General features: G+C 39.7%; 1 protein-coding gene across 2 annotated transcripts in view; it reads right to left on the bottom strand.

The window, feature by feature from the left end:
* Nucleotides 1-5233: 5233 nt before the first annotated feature.
* The window catches only part of LOC140923262 (uncharacterized), a 27179-nt gene continuing 8608 nt past the window's right edge, over nt 5234-23804 (bottom strand). For both annotated transcript variants that reach the window (XM_073373356.1, XM_073373348.1), the window contains 8 exons: nt 12015-12122; nt 11631-11868; nt 10573-10680; nt 9093-10073; nt 8413-8691; nt 7720-7825; nt 7016-7221; nt 5234-6449 (listed from right to left, as the gene is read on the bottom strand). In XM_073373356.1, coding sequence (XP_073229457.1) covers nt 5929-6449; nt 7016-7221; nt 7720-7825; nt 8413-8691; nt 9093-10073; nt 10573-10680; nt 11631-11868; nt 12015-12122 — 2547 coding nt within the window. In that variant the 3' untranslated portion in view covers nt 5234-5928. The remainder of the gene's footprint in view (nt 6450-7015; nt 7222-7719; nt 7826-8412; nt 8692-9092; nt 10074-10572; nt 10681-11630; nt 11869-12014; nt 12123-23804) is intronic.

The raw sequence follows: 23804 nt of genomic DNA, 5'->3' as shown, positions 1-23804 counted from the left end.
GATCTATCTCAATCCTTGACCTTAACTTACTAGATTTTTTTGAGCATGAAGTATTGGTTTAATAACCCTGCTGTTTTAAGCATTCATTGAATTTTCCGAGAAATCTTCTAAAAATGAGCCTTCTTCTTCCAAGGGAGGCAGGCTAATTTAAAGGGACACAGTTAGCTTTGGGACCGTGCTGACCTGGACACCAGTCTTGCATATTATCTCAACCTGAGATCAAATACGCATTTGAATACATGTACATCTAGAAATCTGTTTCAATCTTCCCTAGTGTTTCATTCGATCTTTGATATTTTTGATACTGAAAACCTATTCCTTAGTATTTCTTTACTCATCCTATATTGATTAAAAACAGTATGAATCGCGTGTCTTGTGATATGTAAATCAGGTAAGAAATGGTATGTAATGCTCATATCCATCAGCTGGCTGTGTCCCTTTATTAAGACCTCGTGCGACAAAAAAGAACCAGGGGCTGAACATGCTGCTTATTGGAATGAAAAACATTCATGTGCAAAATGCCATTGGTATCCTCTCCTTACTAGCCTCCCCCGCAGGCGTTTTTAGGGGAGATCGATCTCCCCTAAAAACGCCAGCGGGGGAGGCTACTCCTCACTGGCTAACTCTGGTCGGACTTGCAGTAGATCTGATCTTATTGCTCGTGCTGGTTTGCACTTGACGTCGCGGCGGCCATGTTGGTAATCAAGAACAAAAGCATTTCTCTCCGCTGGGAACTAAATGTCATTTTCATGCAAATTCTTCGAGAAAAAATTCTGTTGTATTGACCACCGATATGGCCGCCTTGTCACGTGGTTGCAAACCAAGAGTAGTTAACCAGAGTTTTTAAAAATTTATTATTTAGCCTGTAAGAAGAAGTGGGTAGCGCCAGTAAAGTTTGTAGAGCAGATGAGAATGAAAGACGTGTAGTAATTATAAAGCTGACGCCTTCGGGGATTTCCTGGGATTGGGTGTTTTAATATTAATCAACACATAACGAAGCTTTAAGTGAAGTCAATCACGGTAATATTTAAAACAGAACATAACTGTGTTATATTTGAATAAAACACTGGTTGGTTTTACTTTCCGAGTGATAAATGTTTCAAGTTTAGCTATGGTTGCCGAATCACGAACGTTGATTAAAACTGAGTTTAGACAGTGCTTAACAAGAACTTATTGAAAGCTATTTTCTCTTATTTTCGCCAACTTTGGTGATATTTAAACATTGTTTGCTGTGATTATGTACTTCATACTCCCACTATGTCAAATTTTATATTTTCATGTTTATTTACAAGATTTCTACCCGGGTGGTTTGTGTAAATGTAGTAAGAACCGTTAAAGTTGCTCTTTGCCGTGCTTCATCTTGTGCTCGGACACCTTTCAGCGTATGGTTTCCATGTTAAACTTCATCGTCGTCGTCGTCATCATCATCAGCCCTTTAAAATTTACACTGGTTCCCAAGTTCAGGCAAACAGAGGTCAAAACCATACCCTTCCAGGCCGTACATAGCCTGCGAACAGAAGACGCATTTCCGGTCGTCGCTTCTCTCCCTCCGAAAAATAGCTATTTTTCGGAGGGAGAGAAGCGACGACCGGAAATGCGTCTGCTGTTCGCAGGCTAGGCCGTACATAGCTCTGCGAGTTTTCATTTCTTTTTCGTTTTGAGTATTTTTTTCCACAGGTAATGCTAACAACTTATTATCCCTAACTTCATCTGACAAACACACTGGTCAAAAATCTGAGACACGTATAATCAGATGTGTCAGGAAGGAGAATGCGATCTTTTCTTCCGTTTACTTTCGGTTGGCCTGGACTTAAATTTACAGAGACATTTACTTTTGGAAAAGCTCGCCATTTCTGTAACGCATTAGCATTTTGGATTTTTAAAAGAAATTAACCTTAATCTGGAACTATTTAATAAACTTTCAGCCAATGTACGCATAAATTCCGCTTTTTCTCCCGACCCAACTGACTGCCCCTGGGTCTCCGAAGATGCCAATGTACGGCGGGTGCTAGGGCATAAATTGGGAGCTGGAACGCTGAACTTGAATGTTGTCTCAACAAAAAGAAATACAGACAAAATAAAGAAGAAATATACGTTCACAGTTGAGGAAAATTCTGCCACATTCTAAGGCATGAAAGGCTGTTTGCACGGGGGTTGACTGATTTGAGGGAAGAAACTTGGCTTGACTTTTTCTTTATCACTCACATCCTTAGCCGGAGGTGAACGAGGTAAAGCATTGATTTCCATCGAAATTTTCTCTAATCTCTCTTCGATCGCAGCGGGTTTCACGTAATCGTCATTTACGATAACGATGTCATTGCCTTGGTCATTCCAATTCTCTCTAAGGCCGGCAGTCGGTTTCATGTAATCCTCATTTACGATGTTACTGCTTTGGCCATTCCAGTCCTCTTTAAGGTGGACAGTCGGTTTTATGTAGTCCTCATTTACGATGTTACTGCCTTGGTCATTCCAGTTCTCTCTAGCCCGGGAAGTTGGTTTCATGTAATCCTCATTTAAGATGATTTGGTCATTCCGGTTCTGCCTACGGTGGGCTCTTGAGGCATCATATTCCAGAGGCATATTCTGTGCTTTTTCCATGACGTTATGAAGTCTGATTTCTTCTGCCATTCCTAACAGGGGGTTATTCAAATTCTGTGATTCTCTCAGTTCTGGCAAATTCTTGCTAATCAAGTCAGAAGAAGGTAATTTCCAATCCTCCTGTCCGGGATTCAGATCTGTAAGAGTTTCACGTTTGTCGTAAGATGGAGGCTTTGCTGTTAGGAGGTCTATCTTCGATTGTAGCGAAATTGATGGGACGACTTTTTCAACTATAAAATATTCATTTAAAATATAGCAATTTAAGGCAAATCTCAAGTAAAAATTTCAATATTTTCGCTCTGTTTACACGGAACTTTGAACGGCTAGGCGTCCAGATTTTCGTACGAAAAGATGATTCCGTGTGAACAGAACACCTAAACGCATGAATTTTCAACCGGTCGAAAATGTGAACGTAATATATACTAAACCTATAATAATTCCTTTTGTGACATTCCCATTGCCGTTGCCGTTACTGTCGTCCCTAATACTTAAGCTAACGACACTAAGAATAATTATTCAGCGCTTACCTTGTGAAGGCGCTGTATTTAATGTGAACACACTGGTCAATGGAATATTATGTTGAACCTCTGAACCCTTGTTTGCTGAGTACTCTATGGTCTTCTTCGCCTTTTCATTTTGATTCTTAGATTCATACTCGGAATCAGATCCATTTTCAAGCAGGCTTCTTTCGGGAATTAAGTTTTCGTCCACGGTGATCAAGTCTCCAGGATTCTTCAAAACAGGTTTTACATTTGAAGCGGCAATTTTAGTCGGCGTGGCATGGCCGTAAAGTTTGCGTTGAAAATCTTTTAATAAGTCTTCAGCAGAGACGCCCGAATTACTTAGCGCTTCGATTTCTGAGACTATTTCTCGAGTTGGCGGCTCTGTTGTCTCTGATACAGTAAGTTTGGATGGTACCAGTAGTTGAGGTTGATCATTTCTTAATGTGATTTCCTTCGTAGCTGGCGGAACGGGAATATTAACAGCTGAATCTAGGGGCAAAAGTGAATTTATTACTTACAATCTTAACGAACGTGTGTAATTCAATCAATCATTGTTGTTACAGGAGATCACTTTTGAGTGGTTTGTAAATATTAAAATAAAAGTTTTCTCGCATGGTTTTTACTAAAACGTTGTGCAATTCCCCCACTGAAAAAAAGGATAATATAACGAATCTCACACACATTTTCAATCGTAAGCTTCAAAATTTTCTGGTTCAGGAAGGAAAATCGGCTGACAGAAACAAAAGAAGTTACCTTTTTTTATAGAAACGAACCCACCGGAATCACGAACTTCCTGTTTGCCAATTACAATGTTCCATATCGCACTCGTCTGTTTTAAAAAGCAAAGCATGGCGTCATATCATTTGCTCAGTATTATTTAGATGTCTTTGAATGGACGCTCAAGTCTCTTTCTTACCTCAGTCAGTCGGCCTATGGGCATGGAACCAGCGCCGATAAAAAGAAAACAGATGGCTGAAAAGAGAGTTACCTGCGACCGTGGTATAGGTGAAACTCTATGCCTTGCCGATTCCGTTAGAACCACAACCGCGCTTAACATACAAAGAACTGCTAGAAAACCTGATGTCATAATGTTGCTAGTTAGGGTCAATGCTCTTCGCTGATTGGTGAATTTAGCGCACGTGCAACATGTCAGCGCGCGCGCTTCCTGGTGAACCCGTTTAACCCATTCGCCCCTGAACCGCCCGTAACCGCCCATGCGGATCCACGTCCTTTCTACCCTTTGTGACGTCATCAGTTTTAACGGTCAAGGACAACTTTGTCCGTTAACTTGTGCAGAGTGAACAGATCTTTCAAACCATACCAGAATGAGCACAATTCAGTCAAGGACACCGGAGAAAGAGGCCAAAAAACCATGTAACACTGACCTGAGAATCTCCATGAAAATTTGGTTCCATTGCTCACCTACCTTTCCTTTCACCCAATCCAAAGATCTTAAAAGCTTTCCTAAAACCTATTCCCACCAAAATGAAGCCTACTAAATGCCCAGCAAGAGAAAAAAAATGAGGCAAGAAAAGCGAAAAAAGAGGGGAGGAGAGAAAGAAAAGTAAAAGTCAAGACTGCTGTGTCACTCGAAATTTTGCTTTCTGCGCATGCCCGAACTTCGCCAGCTGATATTTTGCATCTGGATCAGAAGGCCGCGAAGTGTACAACCTGTAAACCGGTTTGTGGTAAGTTTTAGCTCTTTTAGGCACGACAGTGACCACTCGACTAGCTTCAAAACGCGTTTTTCGGCAAAATCTCCAGGAGCGAATGGGTTAAGTTTGAAAGCCCATGGATAATAGAAAGACCTTTCTATTATCCATGGAAAGCCTAAAGGTGATGTTACACGAGACGATTCGCAACGACGATGTTTAGTGCAGCACAGCGTTGCAAAGCTGGAACAAAATGTTGTATCCATTCGAAACAATTTCTCAACAATGTTGCAAGGCTGCGTCAATGTATCTACGGCTTCCGTCCAAAAGCGAACGATTTTTCAAATAGTTCTAGAGTGGATACGTTCGTGGATATCGCTCTCGTAGCAACTGCCGTAGATACAAATGATAAACCGTTCCCAACAATTTCAATGAAAAACAAAACAAAACAAACAAAACAAAAACAGATATACAGCTCCGTTTATTGCGTAATATAGGAAGCATAAATGTATATACCTTCACGATACCTACGTCTTAAATTTCTATCCTTCCGTGCGTACTGCATTTTTTGGATAAACAGGGGAAATAATTTCAATACTAAAACTAAAACTAGAACAAATTTCCCATCCGGCGCCCATCACGAAATTCTTTTATAAAATTACTAGCCCTTCGGAGCAACTCCCAAACCAACCAAATGATGCTTGCCCGTTATTAGAACAGGCTGGCCCGATGACTCTAGCCTACTCTAGGCTAGACTGTGATTTTGTCGCTCCCTGATATCTACTCTAGTGAAATTGATACATATTTTTACAATCTTGTGCGTGAAGGAATTCATCAGTCTCTCAATCCTCTTTCTTACCAAATTTGAGGTGCGAACTATGGTTAAATTCAAATCATTAAAACAGTTATTAAAAATTTCCTGATTTTCATACTAAAAAGAGGACAAGACAACGGAATAACAAGTGTAAGACTGATCTGCCGTACGTTGATGGGATTACCTGTTAATATAGTAAGCTCGAAATCGAGTCCTAGTTTTCTTGGTCTCAAACGACCGACACATGACCCGATTCTAGATTCTAGTGATTCAACTGTATAGCCATTGACAACAGCATCAACATTAAAATGTTTTTCAGATTGGACGCACTTTTACGTCTCCACTTTTAACTCAATAATTCTCATGGAGAATGATTGACATTACACAGAATTTCACTGTTAATAGGCCCACGGCACGTAGGGCAGCGGGAATTACCACTACTTTTATGCTCATGCACACATTGTCTGCAGTACAAGAGATGGGAACAAGGTAAAATAATGCAGTCACGTTTTCTCACAAAGCAAATCTGGCATAGCAGTGCAGCCTTGCTTTCTTCCAGCTCCTTTTTCAGCGTATCATTCTCTGCAGTAGCTTTGGATTCTGCATCTTTCAACATTTTTTCGAATTCGTCTCGTTGTTTCTGACTATCCCGCTTCCACTGTTGCTCATACTTTCGATAAATTTCTAAACCAAAGTCTTGTAGCTTGCCAACCAACTCAGCGTGTTCCATTTTCAGGTTATTCACTTGTTCTGTGAGAGAAATCTTTTCATCTTTAAGCGTGACAGCACAGTCGCGTAAGTTTAGCAGCTGGGAGCGGATACAACTCATTTGCGTCAGCTCCTCTGCAAACTCTTGATCAAGTTTGCAGGAACTCAACTGACCTGTTAATAAAAAGAATTATATAGATCACAATCACTACAGACTGTCACAAAGGAACGTAGACTTCAGGGGTAGGTTCATGAGTTACTTTGTACTGCACGTTTGGGGATTTACTTATAGTAATCTTTTAGAATTGATTACAATTCTTCAACATTGCACGTTACTCTATTACCCATTGTCTTAACGAGATGTTTTGCCGAAGCCTACATATTTAAAGAAAAAACGTAATAGAACTATTGCCTTAGCTCACATGAAGGCTCATTGCTAAAATGCGTAGACAATCGCGATAAAGCAAAGCTACAAATTCCTGTAGGAAAGAATGAATTATATATATAGGAACGCTAGCACCCTGGAAACACTTTAATGTGGCCAGCTACACTCTCTCAACTCAAGTAATGTTAAACTGCTTTCAGGATAAAAAAAAATTCAGGATTAACAGAAAATTAAAATATAACTTGCATGGCCAATTTATTCCTTGAGCATTTTCTGTTTTGATTTTGGGTTTTTTGCTTTTTGTACAACTTTATGGTAATTAGAACAAGTAGGTGTATTTAGAGAAAAGCTTTACCTCGGATTGCATCATACTCCCGGTACTCAGTGACACCATGTGGCCAGGTGAAAAGAGCGCAGCCCTGTAAGGAACCTTCCTTCCAAGTCCCTTCCTGAATGGTTCCATCCGGGAGCTTTAAGGTACCATATCCAGTCATTTTGTCAAATTGCCACTGTCCTTCATACACAGCATCGGAGCAGAAAATCATTTGCCCATGGCCGTGCCTAATTTTCGAAGTAAGCCCAAAAATTATGCAAAATCTATGACTGTTTTTATATTATACCCTCAGACTCAAATCATGGCTGACAAACAAAAGTCCTTTTATCACCTTGAAAATCTCAGTGCTATTCACATGATGAGTTTGTAGATTGAGACTTGGAAGAGTTTCTTGCGTTAGGAGCGTAAACATTAAAGAAGGCCCCCCCTAAACACGCATTAATCACCTCTCAACAATTATCGACTTTCAGTCATTTCTAGGAGGGTTAAAATGGGACAGGGTTTACAAGAAATATTAAAAAAGCTACCAGATGAGTTTTAAAAGTAAACTAACGAAACACGTAAGAAAAAGGGTTTCCATTAACGTGGAAAAAGGCTTTTAAAGTTGTATCACTCAAAAACTGTCCCTGACAAAAGCTGCTTTACTAGTACTCCAAGACAAGCGGAATAGTAAATAATAATATTATTATCATCATTAGCAGGTGAGGTGTCTGAATAAACTACACCTCATGTTGTGTTTCCATCCACCAATGTAAAATCCTTGTTCAGCCGCCGAATGGTTAGATCCGGAAGTAGGGAAAATGAGCCCTTCACCCTTGCCATGTCTCTTGCCTGAATACAAAGAGGAACAAAATGTTTTGTTAGGGAAGAGGTAGGTGGGGAACTTCCAGGTATACTCTACTGACTGTTCAAAATGAAAGGAAATCATCACACTACAATGCAATCTCTCTTATTACCAATCTGGATAACTCAGTAGAGAAGCCACAAAACATTTTCCACGTCTTCGTAGGTAGTTATCAAATTTGAACAAAACAAATTCACTTTCCAATTTATCAAACAATTGGCACAATGGAGTAATTTAACCACTTTAAGTTTCGTTTTATTATTTATTCATGTATATGTACAATTTCTGTTCACCGGCCATCAACTTTAGAGGAGCAATTATAATATCGTAGCGATGTCTTGAACCATTCAACCGAACCATTTAATAGTCTTCAAGTCGGTTCCTTAGTAAATCTAAACGGAACTTATCAAAAACGCAACTGCGTTTCAAGTTGCATCCAATTTCGTGAATGGAAATTTTTACTGAAAATGGAACATTTCAAAGTACCGAAAGGCTAATTATTAAAACAAAAGATCATTTATGAGGATTAGGGGGAGATAGCTGAAATGTAAAAATTTAATACATTCTTTTCTACCTTTGAACCAGTCTCCAGAATAAATGAATTCGCCCGTCGCAGTTTTCAGAATTCCTCGTCCATGTGGAAACTCTCGTAGACTACAAGAATTTGCTACTTGAAATGACGCATGTCTATGTGGAGGTATATGCCTCAAAAGGTCCTCGCTAGTTGATGGCTTTAGGTGCTTACTGTTGAAAGGATCTCGGGCATAGCTGCATTCCATTTTGGTTTTAAAGGTGATGGCTTCGAGCTTAGATTGGACTTCCCGCATATCAACTTTTCTATTGGCGTATAAATCTGACGGTAACAGAGCGACAAAATAATCTGGATCAGTTAACTGGTTAGTACATAACCCAACACAGTCAAAGTCATCAAAACTTGTCAGTGAAAGCAACAAAACGTTGCTTTCTGGACTAGCTTGGCAAGAGGGTGAATCGGTTTTTTCATACAGAGCATCATCAGTTCATTTTGCTAATTCGAAATTCTCATACTTGAAAGATCCAATTTGTGCTCTGAATGCACTACTAGAAAATAGCTGTCTTCATAGTTGTCACTTATAATTAGTTGTTTCAACTGATTAAAGTATTTCTCCTCTGATTCCGTTATTATTCCTAATTTGGCTTTTTTAGAAAGGAGGCCGGGTTATCAACAATGTATAAAACATGGACATCCTTATTCAACTGAATACGGTTTCCCACCTTTATTTTCATGTGGGTATGATTCTTTACCAGATAAATCACTTGCTTCTTTGGTGTTCAACTCGCTCACAGTCATCACACTTTGGAAAAGCTCTCTTTGAATGTCGGCACAGCGAATCAAGGCATTCAAAGGATCTTGCAGTTCACATAGCAGAGTCAGGGGAGCACCGTTTACACTCTTTTCTGCGTTCTCTGTGTTGGCAGCCTTTGACGCATCAATAGCAGCTACTTCCTTGTTATAAACACTCGACGCACTAGCTGCATCACTACAAACATCATCGAATGCGTTCTCAACAACAGCAGTCTGTGTTAAACCATGAGGATTCTCAAACAATATGTCATCTGTGTTGGAAGCTTTAGAAGGATTCATTCCTGTCTTATCCACACGCAAGGTATCAGCAATGTCGTTCTTTCCATCGCCTATACCCCTCACGTCACAAATCTTTGAAGCATCATCCATCCCCCCTGTTGCACCCAACGTGTCGCATTCACTCGTGATATTATCCAAACACGCTCTTGTGCTTTTAGTGAGCTTGAAATCAACATTTGCCTGTTGAGCACCTTTTAATACACACTCTTTTGCTTTTTCCATTCCGGAAGTCTTCGCTAAACTCGCTGACGTGTCACTATATTCCACACCAGTATCAAATTGCCCTGTAATATGCGCCTGTAACTTGAGTAACAGAAGTCGGTAGAGAGAGTTCTGAATCTGCGTACATTTAACAATGCTACCGAGAAGCGCATCTCTAAGCTGTTTGGCTTCTGAAATAGACAGAGCTGTTGGTTTCTGTCTCTCAGTGGCATGGGTCTGGGCTGCAGTAAACACAAAAGCAGGATTTGATTCTGAAGTAAAGCTAATGTTTGGTGTGAAAGTAAACAACGTGTTTGGCGACGTTGCTTGAGGAATTGTCACGTTTGGGGTGAAACTTATTTGTAAAGCAGTTTTTGGTAGTACAAAGGGAGCATCTGTTGTGGACCTTGCTGAAATGAGAAAAGGCCAGCTCAACGTTAACGTCTAGAAACAAAAATGCTTGGTGTCCTTGCCGAGTACAAATGCGTGACCTTTAAAAGACAACTTTCCGAGTTTAAACAAGAGAAAGTAGTAGAGGTGGCAACTCTTCAATCCATTTTGTGAAGAATTCTCATTTAAGCATCCTCAGGAGTACTTGGCATTATTGGAGGACTGAAGACATATGGAGATCGAGGATGGTGTTATCCCTCGAAGTTCATTTAACGCGCAAGTTTTTAAACAGTCTTTGTTTTTCCTGTGAAGGAAAAACTTGATAAGGGGTTAATTTTTGCCTTAAAAATTAAATGGGTCATCATGCAACTTATGTAGTGAATAATAACCTGAGATTGGGCCCAATTTTAGCAGCTTCCTGCACGAGGTTAAGTCAACAGCACAAAATAACAAAAAGCTTTTTTCAGCCACGTTTTAAATATTTTTGTCGTGATGTTAAAAAATTAATATTTTGCTTACCAGTAATCGTCTTATTTGACGACAAATTTGACACTGATCGCTTCACAGCAGCTGTTCGCCGGGTTTTTTTCGACACCCTCCTGAGTAACTTGGACGAATCAACAGAGCCTACAAAGGTACAAAAGGACATCATAAATAAACTACATCAAAAGATACAGCAAATAAAAACAACAAGGTGAAATACGGGATATTTTTCAGGAAAGCATAGGAGGCTAAAGAGTACGTAACAGTTCATCAAGACACAAAGAGGAAATCTCAAGCACCCAAGCACCCAAGCACCCATGAGGCAACCGACCATATTAAGCGCTGAAAAACTTTGGGGTAAGGAAAGGTGGGGAGTGGCGCGAAATAGAGGGCGGAGGGAAAAAAGCTCACTTTTTTGCGCGTCCTAACTGCTCTGAACACCAGGAACAGGCTAGTTTGAGACTGACTTAGCCATCACATTAAGAGTTTCAACGTGGATCAACGGGCGCAGATATGCGATAAATGTGATTTTGACTTCAGTAAAGGTGTACGCCGGCTTGTCGGAGGCGAACAGCCGCAGATACATTCACTGGTCGGTGACCCCTACTTTTCTTTGATAGTAAGCTTTCTTTCCAAATTTTAAGACAAACTCGTCCTGACAAAGGTCCAGCGCTTAAAATGTCAACTTTTCAATCTCCCTAAGGCTGCTAATTAACTTCTCAACTCACTTGATGAGTCCAAAAACAAGAAGTACGTTGTATGATCAAATTGTCACTTAATAGGGGTTGCTTATAAGTTCCTCATACTTTTACCCACACGGCATCGAGTCCTGCTATACAGTTCTCAGGCAAGGGGTAACTGAATTCATGCGGTTACTAAATGCAGTTGGTCAATGGACAAACTTTAGAAGACATTAATAGTTGTTACATTACAGGATTCGCGTCTAATATTTTATCACTTACAGCCATTAAAACCCTTCTAGTATCCAGAAACGAAAACAAACAATTATTTTAGCATGGCAAGCTCTTAAAGTTGATTTCGGAAATACTCTGTTGCCTAAATTTAGTATTGTTAAGAAAACAGTTTTATCCCACCTGAAAAGATGTTGGTACTGAAGCTACTGCACTGCATAGACGAAGAACGGGGTAACATCTCTAATGATTCTAGAGCTACTGGAAATGATGGTAATGGTGTTGATGACAACGACGCCGGCGAAGAGAAAGACGAGGAAGACGAGGACGAGGACGAGGAGTGGGAAGAAGGTTGAATTAAATCACTAACTTCTTTTCCAATAGCCAGATTTGAATTAATGTAGTCTTCTAAACGGAATTCCTGGCACAATAATCAAGAGCAGAGGAGGCAAAGTAAGAACTATCTTTCCAATGAATTAAATATAAAATATAGCCTTAAACTCTAACTACAAGACGAAAGATATTTTGGCTATTTGGAAAGGCTCGCTTTAAAGATATCCAGCTTACTTCAATACTCTTGTTGGCGTAAAAATCCATCACAGTTAAACATTGATGTCTTATTGAAATGTTGGTTATAACTTCATTTTTTACCATGGAATCCATACCCCTTACGACCTGAAAACAAAAGAATACGAATCAAGGTTGAAAGCAACTACTGATTTAACCCTTTATACTGACGACCAACCTGTACCAAACGGCTTCTTCAATAGTGCAAACAAAACAATACGAGCTCATTGAGAATAGCCTCCCATGCAGACGTTCTTAGGGGTTCGTCACGCGTTCCTGCCCTACGAACCCCTAAGAACGTCATCGCGTGTGGTTACATTTAGAAAGGGGCAGAGACCGTTTACGAAAGGGACAACAATTTTTATTTTGTTATTTTAATTTTCATTTTGTTAGAAATAACACAATTCACAATTACAACATCACGCGTTCCAAAGACGATATTCACCTAACTCGTGTAAGAACAATTAAACTGGGGCAAACAACGTTTTATGTATCAGAGCGTCGTAGACTGGAACTCTTTAAGTCAGGATATACGTGACATTTCTATATTTTATTATTTTAAATATAAGCTCAAACATGCATTTTAACAGTTTTTAATAAGTTTTAAATAGTGTTTAATTGTTCTTGTACTGTTTCTATTTTTAATCTAGTTTTTACTCTTTTATGATTTGTAGTTTTTAATTAATTGAAGTTAATATAGTAGTTTTATTTCAACATTAAAAGATGAGCGAAATTAACATACTGCTTTACGAACAATATAGCAGGGTTAATCTAGGATATTACTTGAGCGAAACAGTTCTCATAACAAACTTGTCGGTCAATTGGAACTTTACACACCGTGTGCGTACACTTGCTCGGCGCCAGCTGCGGACGTAGTTAGTTTCAGCCATTTTCAAATGAAATTTATGGCTGAAAAATAACAGCATTCAGTCTGTAACTATCCCTATGCCACAATTCCATCCTTAAAACATCTGTCAATCGTAGTTAAGAATAGAAACAAGAAGAAAACTTCATAACAAAGGCGTCCCAAAACAGTCGCCAAGTGTACTAAATATGGCTCTAGTAAGGTCAATTTTTGGGACGCAATTTTCTCAAAAACAAGGACAAATAACACAATACAACAACAAGAAGTGCTTACCTCGGAGGATCAAGTGTGGCTTTGAAGGGCTGCCATCGCCGTAAGACGACAAACGAAGGGACAAACACACACCAAAAATTACTGCGCTTTTCACGAACATGCGAATTCTGAAGTTCAAAAGCCAACTGACGATTGCGTTTTTTGCTGCCGTCAATCATCTTAATGGACCTCTTAGGGAACAAAACTTTAGTTTAACGGGTTCAAAAGGTCATGGTTTGTGATTTGTGATTGGTGGATTTCGATCCGTTTTGTGTGTTTCTGTGTTTCAAGGTTCGTTGCTTGTGATCGTAATTATGATTGACGGCAGCGGAAAACGCAATTGTGGAGGCGCCTTTTGAACTTTAGAGTTCGCATATTTGTGAAAAGCGCAGTAAAGTAGCACTAAAAACTCCGAAAAAGAACAACATGCAGGCAAACAAACCCTACATTTCGACTGGTTTGCGCCACATTTTCGCCATCGTTTCGTCACAAACTTCCACTATGATGGAACCATCCAACGCCATCTTGTAGCACGAAAAAACCAATCGGCGATAAGAAATCAGCCCACGTGACATAAGTTTCCTATCCAGTCTTTCTATTATCCATGTCAAAAGTCACATGAATTGCCCTTAAGTTAACTGACTTGTGGATTACAAGTTTATTCTTTGATTTAAATAATATTATTAATGGGAGCTTCGCTTTTAGCCCTGGCTAAATCTATATATTAGTATATGCAGGGCCCCACTGAAGAGCACCTTTTGGTGAAGTGGGCTGCCTGCTCAAATATTGTTATTATTATTGTTGTTATCATTATTATCAACTGCCACGGCGAGAGACCATGGCGCGGAGGGAAAAGGGAAAAGAGAGGGCACGGGAAGGAGGAAGGAAAGGTCAGATGACGTCATTCTAAGACAGTACGCCTGAAAACCTTGTTAAAATATGTCAACTCTTCTTTTTTCAATTGTAATTAGATTGTGTGTTCTGTTTTTGTTTTTGGCCTAGCTTGATAAAGTTTCCTTGCAGCGGATAAAGTATGGTTGATTTTGTAGTGAATAAAACAGTCTCTTGACTGGAACTAGCTGTATTCAACGGACTTAAGTTGTCGTGCTTGTTGAGATTTATTTTAATATACGTCTGCTTTTTTACGATATGTGCCACTATTTGCCAGTCTCAAAGCGATTGTTTTTCTGTGTAAACTACGCCTTTGAAAGTAACATGCGATGCCACGTGAGATAGTTAACAATTATTCTTTGAGCCCGAAAGGGCTATTGACTCAGAGGCCATGAGGGCGAGAGGAATAATTGTTTTAGTAAAATCCAACTACTTGGTCAAAAATATCGAGAATAAAAAAAAAGAGCTAGTTAAAGCTAGACTTTAATCCTTTTTTGCCGCCAAAAAGCCCGCGCTTTTCGTTACTAGTGAGCTATAACATATAGCCTAGTAGTAACTCAACCAATCAGAACGCAGCATTGATAACAGACCACTAGTTGGATTTTACTAAATATAAAATATTCTATAAACATGTAATGTCTACCAGTCCAGAAAGGCAGAAACTGGTTTATTTTTGCTCTCCAAAGAATGTCGTGAAGCGCCCGTCTCCTAGGTTGGGTGGCTGGCACAAAAAGCCCACCTTTACATTCATGGGGTTGCATGACAAAAAATGTTCAAAAGTTACTTATGATACTCACACAAAACCGTACGTATGTCCCTGTTTCTCGAGGTTGAGAATATGTAAAAGGATGATGGTAATCTGGAGGTAGAAATTAGTGATACAGCAGTTCATTAAAGCAACCACTTTTCTAATAAGCTTTATTACCATCAATAAAGCAAGCAAGCACAAAAAATATAAAGATGGCAAAGGTTCCAATTATGTGCTTATATGTGATTCAATAGTAAAGCTAAAATGATTTTAACTTTAAAAATTGCACAATGATGGAGCTTTCACCAGAAATGTTATTTACAAACAAAACAAAAACAAAAACAAAAAAGTTACCCTCATCATAAATAGAACACGGATACAAATTGACTTACAGTATATAAACATCTGACAGAATGATATGCAAGATGGTCTTTTGAGGCTCGGTTTAGACGCCGTAATTTACATGAGCCGAATCGCGCGAATACCAATTTTGGCTGACCCATATTAATTTCAGCAGAGTGTGATGAACGACTAAGCCGATCCAAATTCGAGTAGCCATTTTCAAGGCAGGGGCACCCAACTTCAATTTTTGGGAAATATGTGTTCGGAAGACGATTTGAGATCTAGAATTTTCGGAACATTTATTGTCAAATTTCTTGCTTACCTGCCTCTAGGATTTTCGAACATCTAAAAAATGGTATAATTGCCCATTTTTAACGGATTTTTACCCTAACAACGTCACCTAGAATTTTCGGGAGCCTTTTTTCTGGCTGAAATTTTCGAAAAGGTCAGTTTTGATCCCTATAATTTTCGGATCATTAGACTTTCAGCTAGAAAATCCGAGCAGGTGAGAAACTTTTAGGGGATAAAAATATACCTATATCTACTGTTTAAATACTAAAATACGTTCAACAATGCTATGTTTTAGTGGTTTTGAACTATATTCTCGTTGGGTGCCCCTGGTTTTGAATAGATTCAGACGCCTTTCTTCACATGAAGATGTGAATGTGATTTGAATGTGATGAATCTTTGAAATCTTTGAAATGGCAGTGCCTTTAAATTTCAAGTTATAAAGAACACAACTTACGTAGCTGAACTGAAGGAGCGTCCTTGTCTGATGATGCATTATTCTTCTGGGCTGCATTAATAGTAATAATAATAATAATAATTAACAAACTTATTGTGCGCAGCTTAACATGAGAATGATCAGCTGCGCATTACAACTGCATTACTTTACAAGAAACAAATAGAAGATACAGTCACTTCTCTCTAAGACAGACACCTTCGGAACCGGCACTAAGTGTCCATCTTAGAGAGGTGTCCGTCTTATAAAGAGTCAAATAAAGGGAATAAACAAAGGCAGGGACCAACTCTAGGTGTCCGTTTTACAGAGGTGTCCGTTAAGAGAGAGTCGACTGTAATGCATTTAAAAAAATAACAATAAAAATACTATTTGTGCATGCAAGTTAGAACTGAATATAAAATTGCTCACCAATATAAAGTTCTAAAAGGACAAGTCTTAATATGCGCCTTAAAACTGTTCACATTAGTAATCGCACGAAGTTCTTTTGGAAGAGAGTTCCAGAGCGTTGGCACTGCTACCATGATAAAAGCTCTATCACCTAACGTCTTCGATCGAACAGCTGGCATAGAAAGTAAATACTACCTGAAGATCTAAGGTTATACAAGGACGATTTAAATGTTAGTAAATCGCACAGATATTTAGGAGCAAGGCCGTGAACTGCTTTGAACGTAATAAGCAGTATCTTAAATTGTATCCGGGCTTTAACAGGAAGCCAACGCAGACCACGAAGAAGTGGTGAGATGTGGCAAAACCTGGGGGCAATACAATCTTGCTGAGGCATTCGAAACTCTCTGCAATTTGTTAAGCTCGTAGTTGGGCAGCCCATACAAAAGACTGTTACAATAATCAACACGAGATGTAATAAATGCATGGACAAGCATTTCCGTTGATTCTCGAGACATATACTTGCGAATGCGTTTGATATTATGCAAATGGTAAAAGGCATCACCACATAACTTGCTAATATGAGTTGACATAGTGAGCTGCTCATCAAACCACGAGCCTACAATCGGCGACAAAATTGTTGAGATATTATACTTAAATAGGGTAACTTCGGAGATGAAAAGAATCCGCACCTTTCCCCTGTCCCCTCCATTCAAAGTTGGGGTGTTTGTTGTTTTCTATAGGTAGTTAGAACAAGGGCACAACATTGCACGGAGGGGATGGGGGAGGAAAGCTATATTTCCTCCTTTTGAAGTTAATAAAACGTAAAAAAGCCCAGTTTTGGGCGAAGTGTCTCAACTCATTTTGTCGCCGATTGTCTGAATCGAAATCTACGCGCTGTTGTCTTATTAGCACCGGTTAGGAGATGGTAACTAGTTGAGATTACCATATTCACCGGGTCGTTTTTCAGAAGATACATAAGATACCCATATAATCCCTTTCCTGTGTTTTTCGAGGGAAAATTAGTTTTGACAATCTTTGTACTCGGTAGTATTTTCAAATAATTACGCAGCATACCCACGTACCGAATGATTGATTTTCCTCTGGTAATTAAGTGTGACCGGTAGGAATCGATGGCAGATAATATATTGTATTTGAATATATCCCTAATAAGTTCGAAGTGTTTATTCGAAGTTTGGCTATTTGATAAGGGTGGGATGGACGATAAAATAGCCATGATTGCTATGCGCAGGAAATTTTCGGGAAAAATGTTCCAACTTCTAACGCACAGCAAAGCTGCATAGCATCGCTAAATTTGTGCAGCAGATTCGTTGCCCATATACCCATGAGGGTCTTTGAAGAATGTACTTTACAGTAGAACTATGAGGTCAGGAGGAGACTGGCCACGAGTTACTACGAGTAACCAACTTTGTTCTTAAAAGATAATCAGATTATTTTGTTTTATACTCATCGTGGTTACTCGTGGAAATTCCTCCTAAAGAGCAATTTTAGCCATTATAACTACTTTAATGCCTAGAAATCTATTAAGTTTCCTATCCTATTCACTTTGTTTATTGCTTCGATGCGTTTCGATGAAGGGGAGAATAAGAAATCGTGCGCGACGCGCCACATCGCACGATGTCAAGGCACGGTTAAGCGTGACACGAAATGTCAGGCACTGGAAATAACGAAATCGCCTTATTCTAATTGTTCTAAAATAGGTATGATGAAGTCGAACACCACAAATAAAAAGCCACCAGGGGTCTTACATTCCAGCATAAAGAAATGAATTCAATTAACTTTCTAAAGGACGTACGGCCACGTTTGAGATTCAGACAATCGACGACAAAATTGTTGAGACATTGTACTTAAATAGGGTAACTTTGGAGAACAAAAGAATCCGCACCCCTCCCCTGTCCCCTCCATTCAAAGTTGGAGTGTTTGTTGTTTTCTATAGGTAGCTAGAACAAGAGCACAACATTGCGCGGAGGGGATGGGGCAGGAAAGCTATATTTCCTCCTTTTGAAGTTAATAAAACGCAAAAAAGCCCAGTTTTGGGCGAAGTGTCTCAACTCATTTTGTCGCCGATTGTAGGTTTCTAGCTACTGTTACAGGACAAACATCAGTCGACCCAACCCTTATGCAATTGATGCTAACCTTGGCCAGCTGCTGCCTAGTACCTATAATTGAAAATTCTGTTTTATCATCGTTTAACATAAGATTATCTGAAATCATCCAACTCCTAATGTCACGGATACAGTCAGTCATGGACTTGATGGAAAAATCAGCATCCGCAGATCGATTGGGGCTGAATGATACGTACAACTGTTACGTTCATCGTCCGCGTAGCAGTGAACTTGTGGGAGGTGGCGTTCAACGATCTGAAACAGTTTGCGCGTGTAGATAGTGAAAAGCAAGGGGCTCAAACATGATCTTTGAGGAACACCTTGTTTTAAAGGAAACTGATCAGAGAGACTACCATTTACAGAGACACGCTGGAACCGGTCCGACAGATACGATTTAAACCAGGCAAGCACATTGTCGGTTATTCCCAAATCAGACTCACGATGACCAATCAGCTTATCATGATGTATCGTGTCAAAAGCTGCACTTAAATCTAATAAAATGAGCAAGGTGACATGTTGCTCGTCAATAGACATCAAAATATCATTCTTAACTTCAAGTAAGGCCGTCTCCGTGCTGTGTTGCTGTTTATACGCCGATTGAAGCTGAAAATGTAAATTGTTGGCAGTCAGATGCTCCATAAACTGCTCAGCCCCAGCCCTCTCTGACAATTTAGAAATATAGGAGAGGATACTGACTGGACGGAAATTCTTGAGCGCCAAGTCCAAACCAGGCTTCTTGAGAGATGGTAACACAAGCGCCTCTTTCCAGGCCTCAGCGAATCGACCGGTTTCAAAAGAGAGGTTGATCAGCTAAGTGATAACTGGCAATAAAACATCCAGCAACTTAAGAACAATCGGAGTGGGAACGGGGTCGAGTTGACAAGATTTACCCGCTGCTCTACTAATCAACATGCGCACTTGTTCTTGAGAGAGAGTCCTGAAACCGGTAAACTGTTCTTTCAGGCATGTAATGTCAGTAGCAGGTAGAGATGGTACGGACGATGTAGATAAATTAGCCAAAGACGCGTTTCCTGACAATTCAGCTGCGGTCGATCTGATAGCACAACTTCCTTGAGCGCCACTAACATGAATCGCCAGAAAAGCCTTGCCACAGATTACGACTTTTATAACGAGGAAACTTTCACTGTACCTTAAAGAAATGTGAGTAAGCTTGTGCGCAGGAAATATCACTTATTGAATAAACCTCCAAATTCTATGTTTTCGGAATAAAGATTTCAATAAATTTCATTCCGTGACTGGCGAGTGTCGGAATGTTATCGCTAATTCCCTGGAGACATACAACTACCGAAAGTTATGACACCTTGCTAAAAAGAGCTAAGTTAACTACTTTACAAAATAGGAGGTTGCAGGATATACTCATTTTGCTGTTTAAAGTAAAAAACAGTGAACCAAATTGTGGATATTTTTTATATCAACGAGGAGAATACTAATAGTAAGAAATATAACCTAATTTAAGACATGCAGATTTTGTGGTACCTCGGTTTAAAACTTTTACTTATGGAAGACATTCTCTCAGATTTCTCGGACCACAATTGTGGTCAAAATTAAGCAAGGGGGAGAAAAATATTGGAACTTTGGCAACTTTTAGGACAATGATACGTAAGAAGGATGCAACATCATTTCTTGAAGGATGTGGGAGTGCTTAGATTAACTGGACGTACGCATATTTGCTTATTCATTTTAGTGTCCGAACTAATATATGCATTTAGTTTTTATATTGTAAATTTCGAACTTAGCTTCAAAGTGTTAAAGAGTAAATTTAGAACTTAGTTTTAAAGTGTAAGGGAGTACTTAGCTTGAATAGTGTTAATTTCCGGCTTTTTTATATGTTTTATAGTACTTAATTAGTTTCTTTTAATGATGTAATTTAGTTTTACAGGAGTGCCCAATTAGTGCCAAAAGGCACCAGAACGATTAGACACTTTAATAAAGGTTATGTATGTATGTATGTACATTCTACGCCGTAATCTTAGCCTGCGTAGCAGGCGCTTGGAAGTAGTGGGCACAAGCAAAAACGGGCGCGTGAGAAGGAGACACTCGCGTGTCTCCCTTGCGCGTCCGTTCTCTCTTTCGCCCACTACAGTCGACTCTCTCTTAACGGAGAGGGTTGACTGACAGTCAACTCTCTTTAAGACGGACACCTTCGGGTCCGGCACTAAGTGTCCGTCTTAGAGAGGTGTCCGTCTTATAAAAGGTCAAATAAAGGGAATAAACAAAAGGCAGGGACCAACTCTAGGTGTCCGTTTTTCCGGGATTGTCCGTCTTATAGAGGTGTCCGTTAAGAGAGAGTCGACTTTACTTCCAAGCGCCTGCTACGCAGGCTACCGTAATCTAATTGGTCGGCACTTTTGCTTGACATCCCATTACATCTCTGGACAAACACTTGCGACCATTGAATGAAAGACGCATTTTTGCATCTACAGCTGTAGTTCTGTTTCGAGATGGAAGTACTGTTGATGTTCTTGGATGGAACAGCTCAAAGGTATTTGTAAACAACGCACTGTACAGTGACTTCTACGCTAACGGTTAAGTACCGACCACAGGGAGCCCGAACGCTGTATTAGCTAATACAAAAAATTAGATGTATTTACCCTGTATTAGCTAATAAAATAATAAGATCCATTTACCTTTGTTCCTGTGTCTTTGTGAGTCGTTTTGGAAGGGATTTGAATCCGATCAGAGACGGTTAACATTGCTGGTTATCAAATGCGTTTGATTGTCTGGGGCGTCGTAAATAGGACGTTCAAGTTTCGTCTCACGTTTCTAATATTGTTAACTATTAACTTTCCACTAACGGCCACGAGATGTAAAATTTGAAACCCGAGATCATCTCCCAAGGAGATCGAGAGTTAATAGTTAACATGACAATATTAGAAACGTGAGACAAAACTTGAGCGTCTTATTTACGACACATCAGACAAGCAAACGCATTTGATAACCAGCGTCTGATCGGATTCAAATCCCTTCCAAAACGACTCATAAAGACACAGGAACAAAGGAAAATGCATCTTATTATTCTATACAGCGTTCGGGCTCCCTGTGTACCGACGAATCGAACCAGAGCAAGCAACACAGATGCAAGAATCTCAGCTGGGTTTCGCATGCACTTACAAGATTCAAACGTACATGATAATGTACTTTCCTTAGTCCACTGTAAAATTTAGCGACGACCAAAGTAAAATTGGGTTGAATTCTTTCATGGAAAAAGTGTAGCAGATCGTGGATCATGGACGAAACGTCAAGGTGAGCGATGTCAGGCTTAACCCGTTGCAACGTATCAAAATATCATTTGGCTGCTGTCCGTGTAAACTTTATGTAGAACAATCGCTGTTATTCTCTTTATTTTTACACAAAGATAAATTCCAATGTCTGCATGTTAATGGATGTTCTTACGTTTAGATGAGTAACCGTGATTGCTGAATATTTACTTTACAAAGCGAGACTGATATATGTCACGTGCTCTTGTAACGTGTACGGGTGGATACTTGGTTTTTACTCTGCTATTTTAAAGGCCTTGTCAACTCCTTTACAATGTGTCATGATTATTGTATTATTGAAGTCTGCATTTCTTTTTTTTTGTACTAACGAGTGGTAGACCATTAACAGTGACAACCTTCTTTGTCTTTTCGAAGCCATTTTGCAGCGCAGATCGTAATTCGGGAATTTTCTGTAACGCTGCAACAGCGCTGTTTATCGCTGTTAAAAAGCCTTCCACTACAGCGTCAAACAGCCAAGATTTGCTACTGCTACAGCCAGCCCTTTTACAGCTCTTTTGTAGCGCTTCTTGAAGTCATTCTGAAGCGCTGCAGCAGCGCTGCTCGTTTCGTACCGAAATCTAAATGAATACATATTTTTGTCTGTTAAAAAGAGGTCTCAGAATCTCATTTTTTGGGCATGGTGTAAGATAATATTGACCATGCAGAGCTAAAGGAACCATAGCAATTTCACATCTCCCATAAAACACCTTGTTGGCTTCCCAAAATTTTGTATAATCTTTGTTTTAGTCCACCCATCTTCATCCTGCCCTCTCCTGGTAAATGCTTGTTTTGGAGTAATGACTGACTGTGACTTGTCAGTTAAGAAGAATTTATCAGCTGACTTATTAACCGCATTCTAATTGTTAAGGAGCAAGGAATGGGACATGTCATGGGTGAGTGCATAGCATAGCTTTCCGTGTAAGAGATCCTGAGTTTGATTCTCAAATGTGACCTCAAATCCTCGTTTCGAATTTTTTTCCTTTGTGTGTAGCTTTAAGTAGCTTTAAATACCCATAAAATAAAGCACAGATAGAGAGAAGAGGGATGTGTAATTTGCAGGTTGCAGGTCAGAATTTGGAAAAAGAGTTAAATGTCCTGAATGGTTTACAGATCTTCCCGAGCTCCGAAAACAGAAAAATGTAATGATGTTTTTAAATTAATAAGTTACAAAAACGTGCACACAGTTGAACACAGAGTTTGGTACAGACGATAATACTGAGCAGTTTAAACTCCACACTACCGAGACACACAAGAGAAAAAGAATAATAAGAATAAGATTAAAATTGTATAAAAAGGATTCGAGTATTGACATTTTGACACAATATACCATTTTCTTGATTACTTCTTGTTTCTTCTTTTGGCTTTGTAGCTTTTTAAATTTTGCTGTTAGTACGACCAGCTCTTCTCACAGTTTTGTTTTTTGAAACATATACCCCTTTAGCTTACCCGTAAGGTTTCAGCTTTTAAATCTTGCAGTTTTTTTTTTGCTGATTTCTATCGTTTTGCAGCAATTCAGCCACGACAGAAGCATATAACCCCGTTCGGGGTTATATGCTTCTGGCCGCGGCTAACCAATGTTTGTTTGTGTTTTTGCCAAAACGTTCCCCGCTTTAGCCTCGTAATCATGCAATGAAGTCTCTCGTCCCAGAGCCGTCGGGGAATACGACTATTAGTATGTCACTGGTTGTCACTGGCGGTCTCCACGATTTAAGCCAGCAGGCCTAGGGCTCACTGTAATTTAAAGCAGTTTAAAACTTCCACGATGGGATCGGATGAGATAGGTAAAAAGTTTGGTTTCAGATTTGAGTGTTTATGTTGTTTACATGAATATGTCATGTACATTGACTTTTTATTAGCGGAGCTCCACGCGCGCGAAGCGCGCGCGTGGGCGGAGCCCCATTGCTAAGGACAGTCATTGCTAAGTAAATCTACCCATCCCAGAAAATTTGGTAATCACGTGAGCGTACACCGACCGCCGACCGCCGACCGACCGTCCGCACCACAGGAAAACCAATGTTTACTCTCACATTTTAGCTAGTTTGGGAGCCCAAGAGAAAACTAATTTCACATCAATGTTGTGATCAATTGACAGCTGTCAAAACAGGGCATCCGCTGACCAGTATCACCTGACCGTAGCGCGGGCTCAAGTGTCGACCCATCGA

Source organism: Porites lutea, chromosome 1 (assembly GCF_958299795.1).
Source record: "Porites lutea chromosome 1, jaPorLute2.1, whole genome shotgun sequence".
NCBI lineage: Eukaryota > Metazoa > Cnidaria > Anthozoa > Scleractinia > Poritidae > Porites > Porites lutea.
The sequence above is the reverse complement of the archived record's forward strand: the minus strand, read 5'-3'. Positions and strand labels throughout refer to the sequence as shown.